General features: G+C 43.9%; 1 protein-coding gene across 5 annotated transcripts in view; it reads left to right on the top strand.

Moving 5' to 3' along the window:
- The window catches only part of LOC137413973 (serine/threonine-protein phosphatase 2A 56 kDa regulatory subunit gamma isoform), a 220,944-nt gene that overhangs the window by 157,567 nt on the left and 38,053 nt on the right, over positions 1 to 25,324 (top strand). For all 5 annotated transcript variants that reach the window (XM_068099429.2, XM_068099444.2, XM_078769963.1 and 2 more), the window contains 5 exons: positions 5,703 to 5,795; positions 13,209 to 13,339; positions 13,495 to 13,554; positions 15,277 to 15,385; positions 17,994 to 18,047. In XM_068099429.2, the coding sequence (XP_067955530.1) occupies positions 5,703 to 5,795; positions 13,209 to 13,339; positions 13,495 to 13,554; positions 15,277 to 15,385; positions 17,994 to 18,047 (447 nt within the window). The remainder of the gene's footprint in view (positions 1 to 5,702; positions 5,796 to 13,208; positions 13,340 to 13,494; positions 13,555 to 15,276; positions 15,386 to 17,993; positions 18,048 to 25,324) is intronic.

Below are 25,324 nucleotides of genomic sequence, written 5' to 3'. Positions count from 1 at the left end.
TTTGAAATTCCAACTTCTTTCCTGGAAATCCTGGCAGTGTCCATATGTTTATACCTCTCCCACCCCCCCCCCCCCTTCACATGCCTCCCCCCCAAAGCCCTCTCCCTCCCACAGATCTCTCCATGTCTCCATGTCTCTCGGTCCCTGCTCTCAAATGTTGTGTTTGTGTCCTTCCCCCTCTCTCCCCATCTTGTCTACCGCTCCCGATGTTATTTGTTTTATGTGTCTGTTTGTCTTTCTGTGTGATTAATGTTCGCTCTTTCACGAGCCTCGATCTTGTATACAAAAAAAAAAAAAAAAAAAAAGCCTGAATAGTTTATATTTTGTATCCCACTGATAATCCGGATCTGGATTCGGACCTGATCCAAAATCGAATCGGCTTGTTCTGGTCACCTAACCAACTCCTCCACCAAGTTTAGTCATAACTCATCCACAACTTTTGAAATATGTTATATATCGCTTTTCGTGTGATCTCTCAATGGTGAAGAATCACTTAAAAAAATTAAATAATTCTCATGTCCGAATCCATATTCAGATCTTCACCAAAATCGCATTGATTAGTCCTCGTCACACACCCAATCTGTCCACCAAGTTTCGCCCAAATCCGTGCATAACTTTTTGAGATATCCTGCTATGTATTGTTTTTTGCCTTATCTCCCAATGGTGAAGAATCACTTTAAAAATATATACTGGCCGGATCCGAATGCGGATCTTCACTAAAATTTAATCATTTCGTCCTTGTCACATACACTACCTCTCCACCAAATCTCGTCTAAATCCGTCCACAACTTTTTGAGATATCTTGTTCACAGACAAATGGACAAACAAACTTGTCTGTTGGATGGACAGACAGACAGACATACAGACAAACAAATAGACACACAGACAGACACACGTAGAAACAGATTTCAAAAGGAAAATTGAATACATTGGTGTGTGTGTGTGTGTGTGTGTGTGTGTGTGTGTGTGTGTGTGTGTGTGTGTGTGTGTGTGTGTGTGTGTGTGTGTGTGTGCGTGCGCACACGCTGTTTGCTTGCCTATCACTCATCACCAAGTCTCTGTTTGCACTATCTTTTGTTCATGTCAATGTGAGTCTGTTTATTATTTTGTAATACAAGGCCTTTAGCTTATGTCGGGGCAGAATCACACAGGATCATACTGGCATTTGGGAAGTATATAACAGGCAGACTCAACAATTAGTTGGATGAAACATAGGAAATGATGTAACGGAACACCCACAGGCAAGAGATTTGGTTGCAGGGAAGGTTAACAAGGTAATAACAGATTGCGGGTTAGAATAGAATATGACATGAGATGGCAGTGAGTTGTTGTCTTGAAGCCCTGGAGGGAAGAGAGTGATTGGACTGACTCAGGGAAATGGTTCCACAGGTGTGAGAAAAATGGAATTGAGTGGAGCAATTAACCTTATTTTATAATGGCTACCAGAACGTGATCAACAACGACAACAAAACAATGTGTGCGTCATTGTTGTACTGTGGGGGAGCAGGGAGGGCGAGACCAAATATGAGGCAGTGGAAGAATGGAGCACCCACCGACTTGGCTGATAAGCGAGCGGCAATCCTGTTTCTCGGCCTTCTGGTGGGAGATACGAATTAAGTTTACAACTTTGGACTCCAGCCAATCGGAGCCAGGGATAGTGGTGACTGATTCAACCAATGGGTGTTCAGAGTACCAATTATGTCCTGACATGAACTAATCGGTGTCGCTCTTAGACATGCTTATAAATGCACGATCTCTCACCTTTTCCGTTATCTTGCTGTGAATTTCCTTAAGGGAGGAGAGCACGAAAAGCTTCGGTTAGTCTTATTATGTCGTGTTTGTTTTCTTGTATTTTAAAATTAGCAAATCGTTCCTCAACCTTTTTCACATTACCTATGTGAGTTACTTTGTTGCGGCTACTATGGTATTTAACTAGTACAGGATTTATCGGAGACAGTGCACTCATAGCCTCGACAACGTGTTTGTATTTAGTGTCACCATTTTTGAGATATCACCTGGCATATTGTACAACATCTGTGATGTACACGATGGATGCACCACACACAATCACAGATGATGCATTTCGCAATCCGCTGCTCTGCCATGATTCCGACGTCGGGTGCTGTTCTTGCTGTTTAACCTCCTACAGGGTCACTGAAATAAAGAAAAAAAGGTTTAATGGGATAAAAATAAAGATTGGTTAGCTATAACCCATGAAAAGATCATGTTCTTATTTTTGCTAGAATTGGATTTATCACAATATAGAATGCCCCAAACAACACAATCCTATCTTCAATCAACCCCCCAGACGTGAAAACCTATGATTAGATACCAAAACCGTATTTCTATGTCCTTCACCCCAAAAGTTATAAGAAATTACCTATATCGGTTATTCAGCGGGTGTATCGTACTGCAGCCATATTTGATTTATGCTAATGAGGGATGCTCCAATGGCAAAAAGTATTGCATAATTTAATTCCCCATACCTGAAAACCGATGTTCGGACACAAATCATCGTTCCATTTCTACCAAGTTGGTAGTTATAAGAAATCTGTATCAGGGGGGTTTGCAGGCCATCTTGTATTTATGCTAATAATGAGTATTCCAATCAGCAAGATTTTTGTTCCAATCGATTCCCTGATAAGGAGGTGAGTGTCGTTGAAGCTGAAGGGAAAGGTGTGTGCTGCATGTGTGAGAAGTGTTATGATTTATGGGAGCGAGACATGGGTCATGAATGTAGAGCAGCAACGAAGGCTGGAAAGGGTGGAAATGCGAATGGTTCCGTGGATGTGCGGAGTATCGTTGAGAGAGAGGAAGACAAATGATGAATTGCGAAAGATGATGGGAATAGAGCCTGTGATGGATGCTGTGAAGAGGAACAGGTTGAGATGGTTTGGTCATGTGTTGAGGAAGGATGAAAGTGACCGGTTGAGAAGAGTGACGGAAATGAATGTAGAAGGAAGTAGAGGACGGGGAAGACCGAGAAAGACTTGGCTAAAGATGGTGGAAGAAGAAATGCGGGCAAGGGGGTTAACAAGGAGAGATGCAGAAAATAGGGCAATATGGAGAAGATTGTCATGGGGACCGCAAGGCTAACCACCGCTCTAGCAGGGAAAATGGCCTTAAAATGCATGTTGTTGTTGTTGTTGTTGTTGTTGATTCCATGTACCCCAAAACCTGCATTTAGACACCAAATTCATCCTTCTATATCCATTAGTTCTGAATTTATAAGGCATTCCCTATATCGGGTAATCAGTTAAATTACATTAAATGCCTAATTAAGGCACCAAACCGTCATTTGTAAATTGGGCAGCGTCCAATTCCGTATTCTACACCCCCTCAAGTACCCAAATCAACAGACAAATCAAAATTATCAGCGAAATCGAGCCAGATTACATGGCCAACCTCATTAGTGGCGTTTCGTTCACTACGTCAAATGGCAAAATGTTTTTCTCATGATATAGCTGGAATCTTGAAGAGGTTGGGCATTAAAGCTAGTTTCCAGCCTTTGCTGTCGTAGACAAATTTGCTCTGCATCTTATTTGGACAAGCAAATCCTGACGCCGCGACATCTTTTCGATTTTTACCCAAGGATTTCTAAAAAATTTTTTAGCTCTTACACGAGCCTCGATCTTTTATACAAAAAAGAAAAGAACAAAAAGGGGGCGATTAGGTCAAGGGTATGCACTTCCATCGGGGTTGCTGAGGAGCACGTAAAACAAGCAAGAAAAAGAGATGTGCTCAGAAGAACGGCGTAACGTATCTGTTTGAGATCCCATTTCGATATTTGTTGGGAACGCGAAGCTGAGTCTGAAGTTTGTGCACGGATCCACGTCAGGGTGGGTCGGATTGGTTCAGATGAGATGGGATAACGTGTATGTGAAAGAGGGAGATCAGTCCTTTGGGTAAACAGCTTTGAAGTGTGGTTAGTACGAAATGCAAAGCAGATTGTGAGCCGGTGTTTGAAAGAAAGAGCAGATTGCAGACCCTGTCAGTCAGTCAGAGCGAACTGTCATGCTCTGTGGTGCTAAGATTACTCTCAAACTAGAGCTAGCAAGATCAGGACTTTCATAATTCAGAGGCCAGATGAGCTGGAAGGAATAGAGGAGGATGAAGAAACGTTGGAGGGAAAGTTCTATTTTACCAAGTCCATGGGAGAGGTCCATACCATTTTCAGATATCCATTTTGGGAAGTTCACAGATTGGGTCAGATGCACAGAAGGCGTTACTGCACTGTCATGACCGATTGTTGTAGTAGAGTGAACTCTAAGTCAACAACCAAATATGGCAGCAAGATTTATGAAGAGAGAGCTGGGTGGGGTAGTAAGTAATTGGTCCTTGTGCATAAAGAGATATAAATAGTCGTCCTCACAAGGTGGATGATACATCAGACAGATAAGCATGACGCATTACAGAAGCGCAGCGAGTTGTATTCCAGGGGTTATTGCAGAACCTGGGCTTTGGGTTATTACCCTTGCCAGAGGAGAGAATATTGCATATGAGTCTGTTTAAATCGAAGATTTTTCAAGTATATTGGTCGGTTGCGTTTGTTGTTCTGTCTGTTTGTTTGTTTGTCACTCGCCTACAGGTCACAATTCTAAACCGATCGTCATGAAACTTCACCAAGTTGCGGAGGTCGTCACAATTGAGAAGCCTATTTATTTTGAGGTCAAAGGTAATCTGGAGGTCAAATTTCAAAAATTATGAAAATCAAATTTCATCTGAAAAACCATCACTTTTCATCCTATTGACCCAAGCTTTGCTCAAATCGATCAAGATCGTCAATTTTGATCTTGATGATATGGATAATCTGATGGATCAATGGCAACCTTTTAATGGGGGGGGAGGGAGGGGTGGTCTGTCCGTTTTGAAGCCGTTTGCCTCAAAAGAGTGTATATTTATCAAGTATCTTTCTTCTGCATGACGTCTCTTGTTTGTTTGTTTGTCCGCACAGAATAAATATGATTTTCTTTGCAACGTTGTTACGATTGATAGGAATTTTTCACCATACGTGCACCTCCTCCTGTACAATATATGTTTTTGTACATAGTCATAGGTCACGTGATATGGGTGCCATCTCGGAAAAACCGAAAAACGTTGCACCTCTATATCTCCGAAAACGCTGCATAGAAAAAAAATGAGACATGGCCCATTGTGAAAAACTCTCCATGGGGAAAAACATATGTTTATGATGATGTCATAGGTGCCTCCATTATGACGTCATAATTGGACAAGAACTTCCATGAGCTTCCACTATTTTTACAAAAAAGTGCAAAACTTTATCCGATCAAGATGAAATTTCTTGAGTTTCATCTATGGATAAATTGGTGGAGAAAAATAAATAAATTGATGACGTCATCATTCACGTGGTTTGGCCGCCGTATTTGTTTTAACACAAAAGCCTTAAAAAACACGAAAACACGTCCTGGCGAGGGTCTGCAATTTCTGATTGCTTTCTTGTTTGATTATGGAAATCAACAGCAACATCACCACCAAGACGGGCGTGAGGTTCATCGAAGCTGAATAGAGATTAGACTGTGATGGCACTTGATTGCTACCGTAGATTGGCATGATAGGCATAATGACTTTTAGGCTTGATATGTGTTGCCTTTTATGTATTTTTCTAATCATTTTGCATTTCTTGTTTCGGTTTTGCGAATGTCTGAGGTACGGTCATTGTTGAGAGTGTCCTTTCTTCACAGCTTGTATACGAGTTTTTCTTGCGGTTCTTGGAATCGCCTGACTTCCAATCGAATACAGCCAAGAAATATATCGACCAAAAATTCGTCCTGCAGGTGAAGTTGCTCTCCACACTTTCTAGTGCTTCTAAGCCGTTAATCACGTCACTATTTTGTGAGTTCTGGGATGCATCTGTATTATGCAGAACGTGTAAGGGTGGTTATTTGCAACAATGACCGTTGTTAGGTTCACAATGTCGTTTTCCTGTGTTGTTAGATAAAGTAGTGTATTTTCATATCTGCACCTTGCTTGCAGCAAGGTGGGAGCTTGAAGATTAGACGGTTAAGATAAAAGTCGAAATGTTTGAATTCGTAATTGCCTCTATTTTGCTTGTCACTATTTGGTCTCGTATACCCAATTCAAGCAAGTCTGGCGTCCTCACGGTCTGGAGAGAAATCTTTGGAGAACAACGTTGGCGAACCCAAACGTGCATCCTCTGATTGTCTATAAGTTTTCTCACACTGCTAGGTTTGCATCTTGTGCCGATTTTATGATCCCGGAGCAGACATACGTTCCTGATAGATGGCGCTGGATAATACCCTGAAGATAGAACCAAATTCTCCATACAACAAGAGTGAACGATGTTGGTTCAAGCATTTTGTTCAAAGTGCAGTTTGCATGGCTTCTTTGTAATTCTTTACTTCCAAAAGGTTTATTTATTTGCTATGAGCATGTCAGACTTTTGTTTTGTTTTGTTACCCTCGCCAGAGGAGAAGGTATTGCATTTCGGTCCGTTTGTTTGTCCGCACAGAATGTGAGTATGTGTATTAATTACATTAGACCTTTTAGAACCCCAAGACACTTTAAGAGCCCTTAGACCCTTTGCATCCCTAAGACTCATTAAGACAACGAAGACCCTTAAGACCCCTATAAAACTAAGTAGAGTGTTGAGCCTTTAGAACCCTATGACCCATTGGAACCCGATTACACCGTTTAAATCCTTTAGAACCTTAACACCCTCAGAAAAACCGTTATACTTGCAATCAACGACCTTTCATTTAGTACAGTCTTCCAATTATTTGCCATACAAAATACAACACAACAACAACAACATGCATTTTAAGGCCATTTTCCCTGCGAGAGCGGGGGTTAGCCTTGCGGTCCCCATGACAATCTTCTCCATATTGCCCTATTTTCTGCATCTCTCCTTGTTAACCCCCTTGCCCGCATTTCTTCTTCCATCATCTTTAGCCAAGTCTTTCTCGGTCTTCCCCGTCCTCTACTTCCTTCTACATTCATTTCCATCACTCTTCTCAACCAGTCACTTTCATCCTTCCTCAACACATGACAAAACCATCTCAACCTGTTCCTCTTCACAGCATCAATCACAGGCTCTATTCCCATCATCGTTCGCAATTCATCATTTGTCTTCCTCTCTCTCAACGATACTCTGCACATCCACCGAACCATTCGCATTTCCACCCTTTCCAGCCTCCGTTGCTGCTCTACATTCATGACCCATGTCTCGCTCCCATAAATCATAACACTTCTCACACATGCAGCATACCCCTTTCCCTTCAGCTTCAACGACACTCCCCTCCTCATCAGCACGCCACTCAGTTCCCGAAACTTCTTCCATGCACATCTCACTCGAGCAACCGTTGCTGTGTCTGATCCACCTTCTCCATTCAGCATGTCTCCGAGGTAGCAAAATGTTTTCACACCTTCCAGCTTCACGCCGTCTCCAAGATCCAACTCAACATTTCCTCCATCTGCAGCTCCCTCTGTGCACACCTTACATTTGAATGGAGTTGCCACACACGGTTAATGACCCTCTCAGACCACTACATTTTTGATGAACCCACTCAGCGCACATTGGACATTGAATGGAGTTCACTCCGACACCCTTCCTGCACACAGCACATGGCCACTTCCCAGTTCTTTCCACCTCACCACATGCTTTACCACTTGCCATCACCTTCGTCTTTCCTATATTCACCTTCAGACCTTTTGTCTCCATACATTCCTTCCACTTGTTCATCTTTTCCTTCATTCTATCCATACTTTCCACAATCAACACCAGATCATCTGCATACAACAACTCCCACGGTAAACCCTCCTTTACGTTCTGAGCCAGCACCTCCATCACAGATACAAATAGTAGTGGACTTAGTACCGACCCCTGATGCACTCCCACCTTCACGGTCTCAAACTCACCACTGTTCCCGTCCTTCGTCCTTACAGCTGTGCGCGCTCTTTTGTACATTGCCATCACTACTCTGATCAACCATTCCTCCACTCCTAACTTCCTCAATGCCCATGTCAATACTTCGCGTGGAACCCTATCAAATGCTTTCTCCAGATCAACGCACCCAAGAAACAACTTCTTCCTCTTCTCCATGTACTTCTCCTGCAACTGCCTCACAATAAAAAGCGCGTCTGTCGTTCCTCTTCCTGGCATAAATCCGAACTGCATTTCGTCGATCTTCACCTTCTTCCTTATCCTCCTCTCCAACACCCTTTCCAATACCTTCATTCCATGCTCCAATAACTTTATCGCTCGGTACGAGCCACACTCCAGAGGGTCACCTTTCCCCTTGTATAGAGGGACAAGGGTACTCAGTTCCCAATACACTGGAATGCGGCCTCCTTTCACCACCAGATTACAGATCTCTGTCATTCTCTTCACACCCCAACTTCCTGCTGCCTTCAACATATCTCCCACAACTCCCGTCGGCCCTCCTGCTTTTCTACTCTTCATTGCTTTTATCGCTTCCTCAACTTCCTTCTCAGTTATCTTCTCTGCCGGTCCTAAAACTGGGTTACTCTCTTTGTTGCCATCCCATTCATTCTCTGTATTCAACAGCATTTCCATATTTCTTTTCCATATTCCTTTAATTCCATCTGGGTCCACAACGATTTGTCCCACTTCATCCTTCAAGCAACTCACCCCCATCACATCACACCTCTCTTTCGCTATCTGCTTTACAATCCTGAATACCGCTCTCTGACCCTCTTCCGAATCCAAGCGTTCTCCGAACATTTTCCTACATGCCTCCTGCACCTTTGCTACCTCTTTCTTTGCAGCCTTCTTGGCTGCCTTATAACTTTCATGCTCTGCTTTTTCTGCTCCCGTACCCTTCGCCTTCTCCCACTCCTTGAACTTCTTCCTCTTCTCATCAATCCTCTTTCCAACTTCATTATCCCAACACCATGTTTCCGAGTGCCTCGGTGGTCCTTTTGTCCATCCACATACCTCACCAACGGCTCCCAACAGACTATCTTTCATTGACATCCAACCACGTTCAAGCTCAACCACATCATCCTCTACCCTACTCAGCCTCTCTATTAATGCCTCCCTTACTGTCACCTGTTTCAACCTCCACACCTTCATTCTCGGTTGGTACTTCACCCGCCGAGCTCTCCGCGCACCTTTCACCCTTATGTCGCAGACAACCAAGTGGTGCTGTGAAACAGCCTCCTCCCCCGGGATCACCTTTGTGTCCCGGAGGTGCCCCCTATCTCGCCTACGCACCATCAGGTAGTCAACGGTTGTCGTCGACCCACCTGACGTGTATGTAACAAGCTTATTATCCCCTTTCTGGAACTGAGTGTTACAAATCAACAAATCAGCTCCATCAGCAAACTCCAAAATCCTTTCACCTTCTCCATTTCTCACACCATATCCGTAACCCCCATGAACTCCCTCAAAACCGTCCATACTCCTTCCCACATGTCCATTTAGGTCGTCTCTTACCACAACAACTTCCTCATCTTTCACGTTTTCCATCAGCTTCTCTATTGCACACCAGAACTTGTCCTTCTCTTCATCGCTCCGACCAATCTGCGGAGCGGAGATGACGTTCACCAAGAGCTTTCCAATCATAATTTTCACCATCATCAACCTATCACTCACTCTAGTCACACTCACCACACTGTCTACAAACTCCTCAGAAAACAGGGCACCAACACCATTCACACCCTCCGGGCACCCTTGCCACACAAACTTGTATTTCTGTCCCTGCCTACCCTTCACCATTCTCACACCACTTCCCTTCCATCTCGTCTCTTGCACACAACATATGTCCACTCTTCTTCTGACCAATACTTCCACCACTTATCCTGATCTCCCTGTCATTGTCCCTACATTCCATGTCCCAAACCTCAGAAACCGATCTCCACTTCGGGCTGTACCCTGCCCATATGTGGTTGTAATTGTCATGGTTCTCTTTTTGAGGCAATGTTTTTATGGCCGGATGCCCTTCCTGACGCCAACCCTCTTTGTCGCCTCTTATGACACGCAGGGATACGGTGTACCTATTCTAGCCAGGGTACACACCGGGATTGCCACACAAAATGCACCACACAAAGCGAGTGCAGGCGAGGGTCTGCTGCCTCTGATTGCTCCTTCTTGTTACCCTCGCCAGAGGAGAGGGTATTGCATTTGAGTCTGTCTGTCTCTTTGTTACTTGCCTGACAAGCGTATTAATTTTGAGGTCAAAGGTCATCTTGAAGTCAAATTTAAAAAATTGAAATTTTTCATCCGATTGACCTGAAAGTTGAACAGGATTTGCATATATATGGAGTGAATTAATTCGGAGACCAACTTTTTTTGAGGTCAGAAGATCAACTCAAGGTCAAACTTCTAAAATCATCAATTTTCATCCTATTAACTTGAAAATCAAATAGCAATTGCATAGTGCATCACTGAATTACGAAGGCATCTATTTTAAGGTCAAAGTGTCAAAGGTCAAATCAAGGTCAAACTTCTAAAATAAATTTTATTCCGATTGACCCGAGCTTTTATCAAGATCAATTTTAATCTTAGTGAAATGGACAATTTGAAGTATCCATGGCAACTTTTCGGGAGGGGGGTCGGGGGGGGGGGGTGGATTTTGCAAGTATGCACGACGTCTTTCTTGTTTGTTAGTCCGCACATACATTTGCCAACGTCGACTACAATTTTTACAAATCATCTTTTTCAATTGAGTACCTCCCTCTATAAAGTACTGTATGTACAATTAGAATGTGAGTACATCTGTAAAGTAGGTATGGTACAATTAGAATGTCAGTGCGTCTATAAAATACATACTTATAAAACCTCACAAAACAATTCTGGGTGAGGATATGCAATCTTTGGCAGGGTATGTACTAGTTAGGCTTCTAGTGAGGTTCCCACTGGAAGCTTATTGTTCTTGTAAGGATTATTATTCTCACACATTTTGTGGAGATTATTCCGAGAAAACCGTAAGAGCTAGCTCTACGAAACTTTAACACATTTAAAAATACCAATGTAACTTAGTGCATCATGAATTTTGTTTTTGAAATTTTGACTTGCATTGGCTGCCATTGCCTATGATGTCATAAACTTTTAACATCTTTTCCAGAACTGCTTAACGGATCAACGCAAAATTTTACAAATAGGATCGCCTAGCCATGGGGATAAGTTTGCGAAAAGATCACGTGGTTTTGTGGCCATATTTGATTTTAAAATAAAACTTTAAAAACCTACTTCTCCGAAACCGCTTATCCGATTGATACGAAACTTGGAACACATGTTTACATTCCCATGGGGGGAAATATTTACAAACTATGATGTCATCAGTCATGTGGTTTGGCTGCCATATTGAATTTAAGCAAAACAATTAAATAATATTTTCCAGAGTACCGCTCAATGGAATAATGTGAAATGTCATACATATTATAAACTACTGATGTGGGAAAAATAGTCACGTGATATGGTGGCTATCTTGGTTTTAAAGAAAAGCTTTAAACATCTTTCTCCAGAACCACTCAACGGATTAATCTAAAACTTCACACATATGATTGACTACACATGAGGAATTATTTTTTGCAAAATTGACCACATGAGGAATTATTTTTTGCAAACTATGACTGCAACAGTCATATGGCATGATGGCCATCTTGGATTTAAGGGAAAAAATTGAAAATCGATAGCTCCAGAACCGCTTAACCGATCCAAACCAAAATTTACAGATATGATCGACTACCCATGAGGAAAATTTATTGAAAATGATGATGTCATTGATCACATGGTTATGGTAGCCATTTTGCCTGGAAGCCTATCATCACTGTTCGCAGTTCTAGTTTTGTTTTGCCTTTTTGGGGTAGGTGGGAGGATATTGTTGCTCTTTCAGATACAGTGATTGTGCTGGTCATAACAACAATAAATGTGTTTTTAGCTTGAGCAACGGCCCCTTTGCAAAATACATTAATCCTGCTGTCTTGTTGTGTTTGTCTTTTTAGCCGCGTCGCAGACGCTGCTCATAGAGTGCCCTCTGCTGTTGTTGTTGTTCTTCTTCTTCTTCTTGTTCTTCTTGTTCTTGCAGAGAAGACAAAACCTCAAAGCTCCACCCATTCTGGGAACCATAGCTCCACCCATTCTGGGAGAGCCTTCATATAAACAAATATCCACCATTTTATTAACTCGCATAGCTTTGAGGCCTGTTTTGTAGGCCCGTGGTGTCTTCCTCTCTCACACAGTTTTATTTGAAATCAAATTCGAAAGATCATTTCATTTTTCACAGTCGCTAACATAGTTTTAGACTCGGTTGAAAAAAAACTGGAAGAAAATCCGATGAAAGTTGCCCTTTATAGAACGAAATGAATTCTCAAAGGCCTGTAACTTCAAGTCCATTGAGATATATTTTTTTTAAATCGCGGCATGGTCAGTCATACACCGCCCGAAATAAGAGACGGGAAAATGCCGAGATATATATATTTTGTTTAAATCGCGGCATGGTCAGTCATACACCGCCCGAAATAACAGACGGGAAAATGCCGAGATATATTAAAAATTCGTCCATTTGATGACAATCGTCACGATGAAATATTTAATTTATACGTCGTCACAATAATGTGGAGAGAGGAGCATAGCTTCGTTCACGTGTCGCCACACACGGGAAATTGCCGAGATATATATATTTTAAATCGCGGCATGGTCAGTCATACACCGCCCGAAATAACAGACGGGAAAATGCCGAGATATATTAAAAATTCGTCCATTTGATGACAATCGTCACGATGAAATATTTAATTTATACGTCGTCACAATAATGTGGAGAGAGGAGCATAGCTTCGTTCACGTGTCGCCACACACGGGAAAATGCCGAGATATATTAAAAATTCGTCGCTACACACGGGAAATTGCCGAGATATATTTTCACTTGGCACAAAAATAACATCAAGTAATCGAATCAATAGGAATGTCCTGTGCCTATAACATCGACGTTATAGGCACAGCTGCATCTAGGCATTGTGTAACATCGACGCGGCTTTTGTTTTAATTAAAACTTTTTGTACTTGTTTGTCTGTTAAATGGAGGTTGACTCAAACTTTCAAAAATAGTTTGCTGTCTTTTTACTTCCTGGTCTTTGTTTAGGCTGTCCTGTAGATTAATGCTTGTATATTAACGATTGGCCAGTAGTGATTGTCACTTTTCTTCGATTTGATTGCGATCCCTCTCCCACGCCCCTCCCCCCTCTTTCTCCACCATGTGCTGGGTGCAGCTGCTGGAGCTGTTTGACAGTGAAGACCCCCGTGAGCGGGACTTTTTGAAGACCACACTGCATCGCATCTACGGCAAGTTCCTGGGACTACGGGCGTACATCCGTAAACAGGTCAACAACATATTCTACAGGTACTGTTTTTTCCCATTAACACCGTATGGGAGCAGAAGAGTATCTTTGGTGGTTAAACATTTAAAATTACGATTCAATCATTTGTGTTAACATCTTGCTTGGTCATCAGAGTGATTTCTCGCATCCTTTATTTTGACTTATTTTTGTCCTCCAGGTTTATATACGAGACAGAACATCACAATGGTATTGCGGAACTGTTGGAGATTCTAGGAAGGTGAGCCTCAAATAATGGCGAGTTTTAATTTGCATATTGTGTCCAAAAGGGTGACATTTTTATGGTTGTATCGCACTAAATTTTGAAATGCATACGAGTCACGGCGCTACGAATATATGGTAAAACGTCTAGAAACGATCATGACCACTCTTGTCATGAACAATTTGCACTTCGGTACAGTGAATAACAAAGGAATGAAAAAAAATTGGTTTGAAGGAGTATAGAGAACAAATGAAACATTACCACGTTTCTAGGGAAACCAAAAATAAGATTTATTCCTCAGGAAAGATGCATGAAGAGCTATTTCACACTGTTGTTGTTGTTAAGAGATCTGCTAGTCCTTTGGGATTATAATGGGATGTAAGAGTTTCCATGTCAATGAAGGAATCTTCTTCATCCAAACAGACAGGCAAAGGCCAAACTAATCTGCTTAATTGGAACAAGCAGCCAAAATGACAATGGGCCTGCATAGCCAAAGGTGTGTATTGATATACACTCACTGAACAAAGTGCAGCACCTCTTTTAAGAGAACGGTACGACAAGTAGCAACAATATAATCTGATACAAAGAATAGCTTCAATGCAGAGAACGGTACACGGTAAGCTTTGGCTAGTGAACAAGATGCATGCACGGCGCCTCCCAATGGAAAGCCCACTGACATGCAGGACGGGCCTGTTCAATGCAAGTGTTGAGAACAACGGTTTGTTCAGTAAAGGTATTACCTGCTTAAGGTATGACTTTCTTCTGGGTACATTAAGGTACTATCTTGTGTCTATCATGTATGAGCAAGGCCTTTGTCATGCAGCTGGTTTCAGGATCACAGGGCTCTTGTGCTATGTGGTGCCATAAAAGTGACATTGTACTGCTTTATGTCACTCATGTGTTGGCATGTAAAATTTCATAATTACTGGGTTTTTTATCGAGTGCTGTTTTGAGCAAAGTATGTGGTCGGTAATGTGTGACTGTACGTTTTGCACATTTGGTGCTACTTTTAATTTTCAGGTTGTGACCTGTTTTTGCACTTGGCATCCTTTGCACTTAAGGGCAATCTATGTCAATTTACACATACGTTTTAAAATATATATTGTATTTTATGGATGGGAGTGGGGGAGAAAGAGTCCCTTGATAATGGATTCTTGATTACAACTAAACCACGTAACATAATTCAGAACGAAACACTGCTCTTTTGAAAAGTTGTGTGCTTTTGATTTGAGTAGATATTCGTCGTCATTGTTAGTACAGTATATGCAACACATGGCTGCAGGTTAGCATCAGTTATTGCAGGAGTACGGCCACTTGCAGTGCCACTGATGTTAGAGCATGAATTTGGAATTTGATCATGTTGCCTGTGATAGATCGCCTAATCTTTTTTGAGGACACCGTGGGATCTTTAACGTCTACCAACTAATGCTGGTGGATAGGATGCCCAGTTTATGGTCCATCTGAGGGACAGCACACACATTGAATCACCGTGCTTGAAAAACACCAATATGACACTTTCTAGCTGGGCCGAGATCCAAAACCAGGCTAGACAACACAGAGCCGAGTGCACATGTCTCTACGCTGTCCTGCCATCCCTGAGTAGATGTTGTTTGCATGTTTAACAGCTTATTGTGATGGGCTTGTTCTAGCTTTGGATGATTGCAACTTGCTCCATATTTGTTGCTCAATATCTCTCCTCTCCTTCCCCTCTTCCCACAACCCAACCTGTAATCCTTGCAGTATTATCAATGGCTTTGCTCTTCCACTGAAGGAGGAGCACAAGGTTTTCCTCCTCAAGGTCTTGCTGCCCCTCCACAAAGCAAAGTCACTCAGTGTCTACCATCCACAGGTACATCGACCCGAAAGAAGTTGTGCCATGACAGGGCAAAATAAATCTCCCCTCCCTCCCCTTTCCCATGATGCAATAATTTATAATTCCTTTAAATTATATTCCGTTACATTATTGTTGCGTCAATTAGGTTGCCAACGTTTCCTGTTGTGCCGAAGCAATATGTTTCCGGATGGCCAAATTATACGAAACTATGTTCGAGGAAAACGCAGCTTCCCCCGGACAGGATCTGTGCTCTGCCAATCTCTTAAAACGAGTTTGTTTTTCCAATGTAAATTCCCCACCCCCATGGATTTACCAAATGCCAAAACTATTCCCATGCATGAGAAGGCAGGAATCGGGTGACACGTTTCTTGAACAACAACAGGTATTTTAAGGCCATTTTTCTTGCTAGAGCGGGGGTTAGCCGTTGCGGGCCCCATGACAATCTTCATTTTGCCCTATTTTCTGCATCTCCCCTTGTTAACCCCCTTGCCCGCATTTCTTCTACCACCACTTTTAGCCAAGTCTTTCTCGGTCTTCCCCGTCCTCTACTTCCTTCTATATTTATTTCCATAACTCTTCTCAACCAGTTACTTTCATCCTTCCTCAACACATGACCAAACCATCTCAACCTGTTTCTCTTCACAGCATCCATCACAGGCTCTATTCCCATCATCTTTCCCAATTCATCATTTGTCTTCCTCTCTCTCAATGATACTCCACACATCCACCAAACCATTCGCATTTCCACCCTTTCCAGCCTTCGTTGCTGCTCTACGTTCATTACCCATGTCTCGCTCCCATAAATCATAACACTTCTCACAAATGCAGCATACACCTTTCCCTTCAGCTTCAACGACACTCCCCTCCTCGTCAGCACGCCACTCGGTTCCTGAAACTTCTTCCATGCACATCTCAAACCTCGACGCCAGAGAGAGTGAAACCCTTGATTCCCGAGAGATTGAGACTGGCCTGCCTTTAATTGCCTGTGGACTGAAACTCCTACTGACTGCCAGGACCCTTTTATTACCTCCCCCGCGGGCATGTCCATCACTCCCAGCCAGGCTGCGCAAATGATCTGGCACGTGGGCCAGCTGGCATCAGCAGCTGATGTGGCACGTGGGCCAGCTGGCTGGCATCAGAAAACCCCTCAAACCATCGTGGGCCACGGGGAAGTTTCTAAAGCCATCACTATTCTGTTCACACCCATTCTCACTTTACCTGGTTTTACAGAGAGGACACGTATGAGTTACACTTTTCTATCTAATCCCGAGGTCAACTTTAACAGGACAACTTTATTCTAACATATCCCTGTTTACAAAAAGATGTTTTAACCTACACAAACTCAATACGCATGCAAATCTAACATTCTACCTAATTCGTACCTCCTCCAACGTAACATTATATTCTGGGTTGCTGATTCTGTTGTTGATAAATAGAATTGAGAAGTCACTTGGTGTTGTTCTCCTCCTCTTCCCTTTATAAGTGGTGAGGTCCAATGGTACCAAGCTCATGCCCTGCCTTAACCATTCCCTCAAAACATTTATTCTCCTTAACACTATTTCACTGAATCGTATAATGACGCACTGTCAAATTCACAATATCATTACAGGCATACAGTGAAAAAATGGCATCATAACGATGACAACAATATATTTTGTACAGCAACCTGTTCAATCGTATTGTCTCAAACACCAAATGGAGAAGCTGAATACAGGTATCCCCAGCTTAATGAAAGGGTTACGTACCTTTATACCCCTTCATTATGGGAACCATCGTTATGCAAAATATTTCCATTATTTCTCATTGGGAAAATCGCATATTGTTTCCTACCGTAACATTTTCAGTGTAAAAGCAAAGCCATATAGTTGGTGTAACGATGGTGTTAGTTCCAAGTGACATTATATTTGTATTTACCTAATAATAAAGACAGCAACATATTAATAAAGTTAATTTGTTTGTAACATTTAACAAAACAATCTTCAGTCCAGGTTTCCATACAGAAGTCGGTGGTGGCAGGAAGTGGTGGAGGAGATCGATCTGTTATTTTTAACCCTTTCATTCTGAAAATTTAATTATTTGCAAGTCTTCTGAAAAATGAATCCCCCCATTGAAAAGTGAATCGGTCATATACATCGCTGGAAGTGACACAGACACCAACGGCTCCGTTGTAGCGAATGAAGATCTTCGTTAAGCGATGAATAGGCCTAAATGAAAACATTCGTTGTCGCGAACCTTCACTCTGCAAAGCTTCGTTAAGCCTGGGATACCTGTATTACGAAATGGAGTTTGGCATGTTCAGCATCTGCATAGTATATGTATCACTTGAGTTACTTCCTTATTCCATCAATCGTACGGAATGTTGCCTTGTCAAGACTCGGTCAGAATGGGCAAGTGTTGAGTACAAGTGTGGATGGGCGAGCTAATACAGGCCCAGGTTCAGCAACACAGCGAAAGACTTTGGACTTGTACGGGGTGCAGCTGTAAGATGCTGCTCAGCTTTGCAGCTCTTATTTGTAGCAACATGTGGTTGAGGCAGAAAGTGTGACATCTAACCATATACTACCTTGGTGGAAATAGCCCTCAACGGTTTTAACCACAGTTTATGTCCCTCATTTCTATGCAGTTGGCGTACTGCGTTGTTCAATTCTTGGAAAAAGACAGCAGCCTCACTGAGCCGGTAAGTGCAATAGCGTCCCCTAAAGGCCTAATTGCCGATATAGTGGGGCAACTTAGCATAACCATTGTGCATTTTGTGAGGAAAGCACCAAATGTGGCACACTAGTAGACTATCATATTATGAAAAGATCTGGATATTGGGCCATCTCAGATTCAGAGATTTGATTTTTGCAAGATTTCGATTCGATTGGGATCGAAGAGAACACCTTCTTCGTCTTCTGTACAGTGAAGTTGCCAGCCCTGAATTATCTGGCTACATCTGGGTGCTTCATTGGGAGTGCAACCATGTCCCTCAGGTGAACAGGGACCCACCTGGCATAGTGTGTGTGGTCTAAGGCATGGAACCATGCGACCAGTTCCGTCAGGGCATCAAGGTACATCGTGAATGAAGCCTGCCGCAGAGAACGCACGTAGACCAGTACCAACATCTCTAGTTCCAGCAGAGTTGCCCAGTACTGAAAGTTGGGAATGTCTTCTCCTCTCTGGTGACACCAGTCTTCGACCTCAGGCAGGTCTTCTGCATCATCAGCATATGACATACAGTGGTGTTCATACGCACGGTGTTGCAGGATGTGCAGTGCCGCTGCAGTGATTTGATGAGCTCTTCTTGTGTGGGTGACGTGAGCAGCTCGCAGGAAGGAGTCGGCCGTCCCTGGCGTTGCAATCTCAGCTTGCAAATCTGCAAAATCTGCAAATCTTGCAAAAATCAAATCTCTGAATCTGAGTTTTTTTTTTTGTTTTTTTTTTTGTATACTGAATCGAGGCTACTAGTGTGCCAAATTTGGTGCTTTCCTCACAAAATGCACAATTGTTATGCTATATTTAGCTTAGCTGCTGGACTAATAGTGTATTTGTAATATACAACACTCATAAAAATGAGACAACAAAGGGCTTTTAATAATAATAATAATAATTCATTTATTTCGTATAGCGCTTTTCATGAAGCCCAAAGGCGCTTTGACAGAGTGCAAAACATAATGCATAACAAAACATGAAAACAACAATTGCCAAAAGACAAGAATCAATAGGGAAATATTTAAAGCAAAAGGAGGGAGAAGGAGAAGTGATAGTCAGGGGTTAAATGCTGTGGGTTGAATGTTGAATGCAGTGCTGAACAGGTGGGTCTTGAGTGATGTTTTGAATGTGGTGAGTGAGGAGGAGTCTCTGATGGTGTTAGGTAGTGAGTTCCAGAGGGTGGGAGCAGCGATGGAGAAGGCCCTGTCCCCCCAGGATCTGAATTTGGTCCAGATGGGGGGGGGGGGGGGGGGGGGGTCAGGAGGTTGGTACCAGCAGAGCGGAGGTTGCGGGTGGGAGTGTGTCTGGAGAGGAGGTCAGCCAGGTAGGATGGGGCCAGGTTATGGAGGGCTTTGTAGGTCGAGATCTCGCGAGATCTTGGAGACGGCGGCAGGGATTTTCGAAGCTCCACACGGTCTCCACGTTTTTCGAAGTTAAGTCTGTTCACAATTGTATTTTGTCGAAACTGTATTTATCTTTCGGTGTGTGAAGTTATTGTGTGCAACTTTGGTTGTTTCTCGGTGTTTATCTTTCATAAATTGATCGTCTGTTTGCCGTGTCGCGAGCAAGGCCTTGTACAGTGTGCACTGTACAACCTTGAGGCTTTGTTTTTCTCTCAGTGGTCCGTCGTTTGTGATCCAATAACTTTCGTTCTCTGTATTCCCAGTCTTTTCACCCATAGCCTACTTCCTTGTGTAAATCTCAACTCAAAAAAAAAAAAAAAAAAAAAAAAAAAAAAAAAAAAAAAAAAAAAAAAAAAAAAAAAAAAAAACATTTCCTTCTCTGTTCTCATTCGTTTATTCATTCTTATTCGTTCGTTCGTTCTTCGACCACGTGTTTCTCCCCCATTTCCCCAGATAGTTTTCACTCATTAACCTTCAATGTTTACACTTTCCCCTCAAGTTATGTATTCCGTCATATTTTATAACACCTTTTTCTTCTTCTTCTTTAAAAGGCTGCTTTCGACTTGCTCACCAAATCAATTCATCCCAAAAAAAAATATATATATATCCATCTCCTATAGTGCCTTTGTTCTACATTCCCTAAACTCTCCTGCACTCCATCCTCCATCCAGCGTCCTTAAACGTATTTTTAACTCGAAGGTCACAAGAAACTCATTTTGCAATAAATGTTCGTTTCCCATAAATCGTACACTTTCAAAAATCCAATCTCACCCCTCCCCTCCAAATCTTCCCCATAACCCCTCCCCTCCAAATCTTCCCCATCACCCCTCCCCTCCAAATCTTCCCCATCACCCATCCCTTTCAAATCTCCCCCCTTGCCCCCTCCCTCCTAAACTACTCCCTCACCCCTCCCCGCCAAGACGCCCCCTCGCCCCTCCCCTCCTAGACTCCTGCCTCACCCCTCCCCTCCAAATCTCCCCCATATCCCATCCCTTTCAAATCCCTCCCCTTGTCCCTTCCCTCCCAAACTCCCCCCTCAACCCTCCCCTTCAAATCTCCCCACCCTCATTGCTTCTCAATTTCCCCCCGCTCACTCCCCCTCCTCAAAGCGTCCTCCCCGCTTCTTCCCCCTTCAAACTCTCACCTCCATCTCCCCCAACCTTCTGCCTCGCTCTTCCCCCTCCTCAAATAACACCTCATTGTGGCTCACCCAATCACCATCAAACCTTTTGTCCGCCCCATCCTTCCCTTTCTCCGAGCTATTCTGAAATCTCTGACACACGTTCAACAGCTCTCCCTACCTCTTCCACCTCTTCCACATCTTACCCTACCCCTCCTCCCCCCTGTTCTGTATCTGATGCTCCCCCTTCCTCTTCATTAACGGTATGGACCTCAAACATCCGGGGCCTTCGTTCAAACTTAACTGATCTCTCCATACAGGTTGCTTCTGTCAAACCAGACGTGATCTGCTTAACAGAAACTTTCCTCCTTTATGATGTCTCTGATTCCATAGTATCTCTCCCGGGCTACTCCCTCCTCCGGTATGATAGACCTGAGCCTCGTCCTGGAGGCGGGGTTGCTATCTTTATCAAAAACTCTCTTCCTCACTCGCCCTGCACTGCACTCTCTCCACCTCACCCCCAGGAATACCTCTGGCTACGGCTTCCCCTTCGCTCCCACCTCTTGTTCATATGTGTGTTGTACCGTCCACCAAACAGTGATGACTCCATCTACATCTCGCTGTCTGATGATATGGACCAACTTCTATCTACTCATCCCAACTCTCTCTTCCTCATATGTGGTGATTTCAACTGTCATCATGCCAGTTGGCTGGGTGTGGGTACCTCTCTCACCAGCCATGGCTCCTCAGCAAAGGACTTCTGCGACTCACTGGGACTGACACAATCTGTCAATTTCCCGACCCGGATCTCAGTCAACGGAACATCTTCTCTTCTGGACTTGGTTATGACTAACTTCCCTGAAAATGTCTGCTGCTCTTCTTCTGCTCCGATCGGATCATCTGATCATGTCCTTGTTAAAGTGGACATCTCTCTGACCATCCTCAGGGAGCCTGCTCAGCGTCGACGAGTCTGGCATTTCACTCAGGCCAACTGGCACGGTCTTCAAGCAGCCATCAATCATCTGGACTGGTCTCCCATCTCTACCACCTCTGACATCAACTCATCCTGGGAATTCTTCCAAAGTAAATTGCTCTCTCTCATGCACAGATTTATCCCATCTCGTCTTCAGTTGTCATACCCTTCCTCCCGTCCATGGTACACGGAATCTTGTGGTGAGGCTGTTGCCCAGAAACAACTTGCCTTCGTCTCCTGGAAAGCAAATCCAACGGAAGGAAATCTCATTTCCTTTCACAAAGCCCGAAACAAGTGTGTGTCCACCCTCAGGAGAGCCAGGAAACAATATCTCTCCGTTCTCAAGACCGAACTCTCTTATCTGTCTCCCTCTTCCAAATCCTGGTGGCGTCTGGTCAAATCCGTTTCTGGTGTTTGTTCCCCCTCCATCCCCTCCCTTACCTCAAACGGCTCCACAGCTGACTCCGCACGTGAAAAAGCTGAATGCCTCAACTCTGTGTTTGCCTCTAAATCTTGTGTCCCAAACCCATCCCTCTCTGTACCCACCATACCCAGTCGTACCCTGCTGCTCCTGGACTCCGTGTCCTTTCCTCCTGACAAGGTGGAAAAGTTTCTGTCAACCCTCGACTCTGATTCTGCAACTGGACCCGACGGCATCAGCCCACGGGTCCTAAAATCCTGCTCTGCTGCTCTATCTCACCCTCTCTCTGTTCTCTTCACCCTCTCTTTTGCTCAAGGTCAACTGCCATCTGCTTGGAAATCAGCCAACATCACCGCTTTGCACAAAAAAGGTGCAAAAACAGATCCTAGCAACTACAGACCAATCAGCCTTCTCCCAATTATCAGCAAAGTCATGGAATCCATCATTGCTTCTGATATGAAATCTTTCCTCTTCTCCAATGGCTTGATCTCTGATCATCAATTTGGTTTCAGACCAGGTCACTCTACTCTGGACATGCTGCTTCTGCTGTCTCAACAATGGATGGAGGTCCTCAATGCCAAACAGGAAATTAGAGCTGTCTCCCTCGACATATCACGTGCCTTCGACACGGTCTGGCACCCCGCTCTGCTCACCAAACTCTCCTCCTTTGGTATCCATGGAAATCTCCACGCATGGCTGGCGGACTTCCTCTCTAGTCGTCGTCAACGTGTGGCCCTGAATGGGTTTCTCTCATCTCCTCTTCCTGTTCAGGCTGGAGTTCCCCAAGGCAGTGTTCTGGGCCCCGTGCTTTTTCTGGTCTTCATCAATGATCTCTCTGACTCTCTCGAAAATCCTCTCTATCTCTTTGCTGATGACTCCACTCTCTGCCGCTCCATTCCTCTTCCCTCAGATCGGCAGTCTGCTGCCTCCTCACTCTCTGAAGACCTGGACAAAATCACAGACTGGTCAAACAAGTGGAACATGTCTTTCAATCCTGACAAATCTCACACTCTTACTATGTCTCTCCGAAAAGATCGACTGGACAACCCTCCCATCTACTTTCTCAACAATCCTCTCCAAGAAGTTCTGTCGCTCAAGATTTTGGGTCTCACTATCTGCCATGATCTTTCTTGGGAAAACCACATTTCCAAGCTGGCCTCCAAAGCCAGTCGCCGACTGGGCATCCTCCGTCGTGCGAAGTCCTTCCTCGGCACACCTGAGCTCCTCACCACATACAAGGCTTTCATCCGCAGCTCAATGGAATACTGTTCTCCCCTATGGGCCGGTGCTCCTGCCTCACACCTAGCTCGGCTTCACGCTGTTGAAACCAAAGCTTTCAGAATTATTGGAATCTCCCGCGATGAAGCTATCTCTGAGGGCCTTTCACTCACTCACCGCAGGCAGGTAGGTGGTCTTTCTGTCTTCTACCGACTCCTCTCCGGCCTTGCACCCCCAGCTCTCTCTGTGCTCTGTCCCCCAAATATTCCTACAGGTCGCACAAGATCTGCCAGCAACCCTCTGATGGTTAAACTGCCGAAATCTCGGCTCTCCGCTCACCTTCACTCTTTCATTCCTCTTTTCTCCCGCCTCTGGAACAAACTCCCTCACTCCCTTCAATCCCACTCCTCCCTCCAGGTCTTTAAAACAGCTGTTCACCACCATCTCTTATCTTCCCCCATCCAAAACCTTGATCTTTTCTACCCCCGCTAATTCACCCCAGATCCACCTTGTTTGAAATTCCAACTTCTTTCCTGGAAGTCCTGGCAGTGTCCATATGTTTTATACCTCTCCCACTGCCCCCTTCCCACGCCCCCCCCCCCCAAAGCCCTCGCCCTCTCTCAGATCTCTCGATGTCTCCATGTCTCTCGGTCCCTGCTCTCAAATGTTGTGTTTGTGTCCTTCCCCCTCTCTCCCCATCTTGTCTACCGCTCCCTATGTTATATGTTTTATGTGTCGGTTTGTCTTTCTGTGTGTTCATGTGATTAATGTTCGCTCTTTCACGAGCCTCGATATTGTATACAAAAAAAAAAAAAAAAAAAAAAAAAAAAAAAAAAAAAAAAAAAAAAAAAAAAAAAAAAAAAAAAAAAAAAAAAAAAAAAAAAAAAAAAAAAAAAAAAAAAAAAAAAAAAAAAAAAAAAAAAAAAAAAAAAAAAAAAAAAAAAAAAAAAAAGAGGAGGATTTTGTACTGGATTCTCTGGGAGATGGGGAGCCAGTGAAGCTTGTAAAGGACGGGGGTGATGTGGTCACGGGTCCGGGAATGGGTGAGTAGACGGGCAGCGGAGTTCTGAATGTATTGGAGTTTATTGGTGGTTGTTGAGGGTGAACCATAGAGGAGGCTATTGCAGTAGTCCAGACGGGAGGTGATGAAGGCGTGGATGAGGGTTTCTGCAGCCGTGGAGGAGAGGGATGAGCGGAGACGGGCGATGTTTTTCAGGTGAAAGAAGGCTGTCTTTGTGATCTGTTTAGTGTATTTGTCGAAGGAGAGGGTTTGGTCAAAGATGACGCCAAGATTCCGGATGAGAGGGGAGGTGGATACTGGGATACCGTCGATGTTGAGGGCAAAGTTATGGGTGGATTTTGTGAGCGTTTTTGGGCCAATGATGATTATTTCAGATTTATCACAGTTAAGTTTGAGGAAGTTGATTTGAAGCCAGGATTTTATTTCAGAGATGCAGTTTGTCAGGATAGAGTGGGTGTCGGTGGAGACGGACTTGGTGGAGATGCAAAGCTGGATGTCATCGGCAAAGCAGTGGAATTGGAGACCATGACGGCGGATTAAGTGACCGAGGGGGGACAGGTAAAGGATGAAGAGGAGGGGGCCAAGAACTGAACCTTGGGGGAGGGGAGCAGTGGGGGATTTGCAGTTATTGATGGAGATGAACTGGCGTCTGTCAGAGAGGTATGATTTAATCCAAGAGAGGGCAGTGCCGGTAACGTTAAAGGTGGATTCAAGTCGGGTGAGGAGGATGGTGTGATCGATGGTGTCAAAGGCAGCGCTGAGGTCGAGGAGGACGAGAATGTTGAGGTTGCCAGTGTCAGAGGAGAGGAGAAGGTCGTTGGTGATTTTGAGGAGAGCAGTTTCAGTACTGTGGTTGGAGCGGAATCCGGATTGGAATGTGTTTCATACAGGTTATTGGCAGAGAGGTGATGTTTGAGTTGAGCGGCTACAGCGCGTTCCAAAACTTTTGACAGAAAGGGTAGGTTGGAGATGGGTCTGAAGTTATTTAGGGTGTCAGGGTTTAGACCAGTTTTTTTAGAATGGGGGTAACAGCAGCAATTTTGAGGGATGGTGGGACGATGCCTATAGACAGGGAGGAGTTTATTGTTGCAATGATAAGTGGAGAGA

Source organism: Myxine glutinosa, chromosome 1 (assembly GCF_964187855.1).
Source record: "Myxine glutinosa chromosome 1, kmMyxGlut1.1, whole genome shotgun sequence".
In the NCBI taxonomy this organism is placed as follows: Eukaryota; Metazoa; Chordata; class Myxini; order Myxiniformes; family Myxinidae; genus Myxine; species Myxine glutinosa.
Note: the sequence above shows the minus strand (reverse complement) of the source record. Positions and strands in the feature narration are given on the sequence as shown.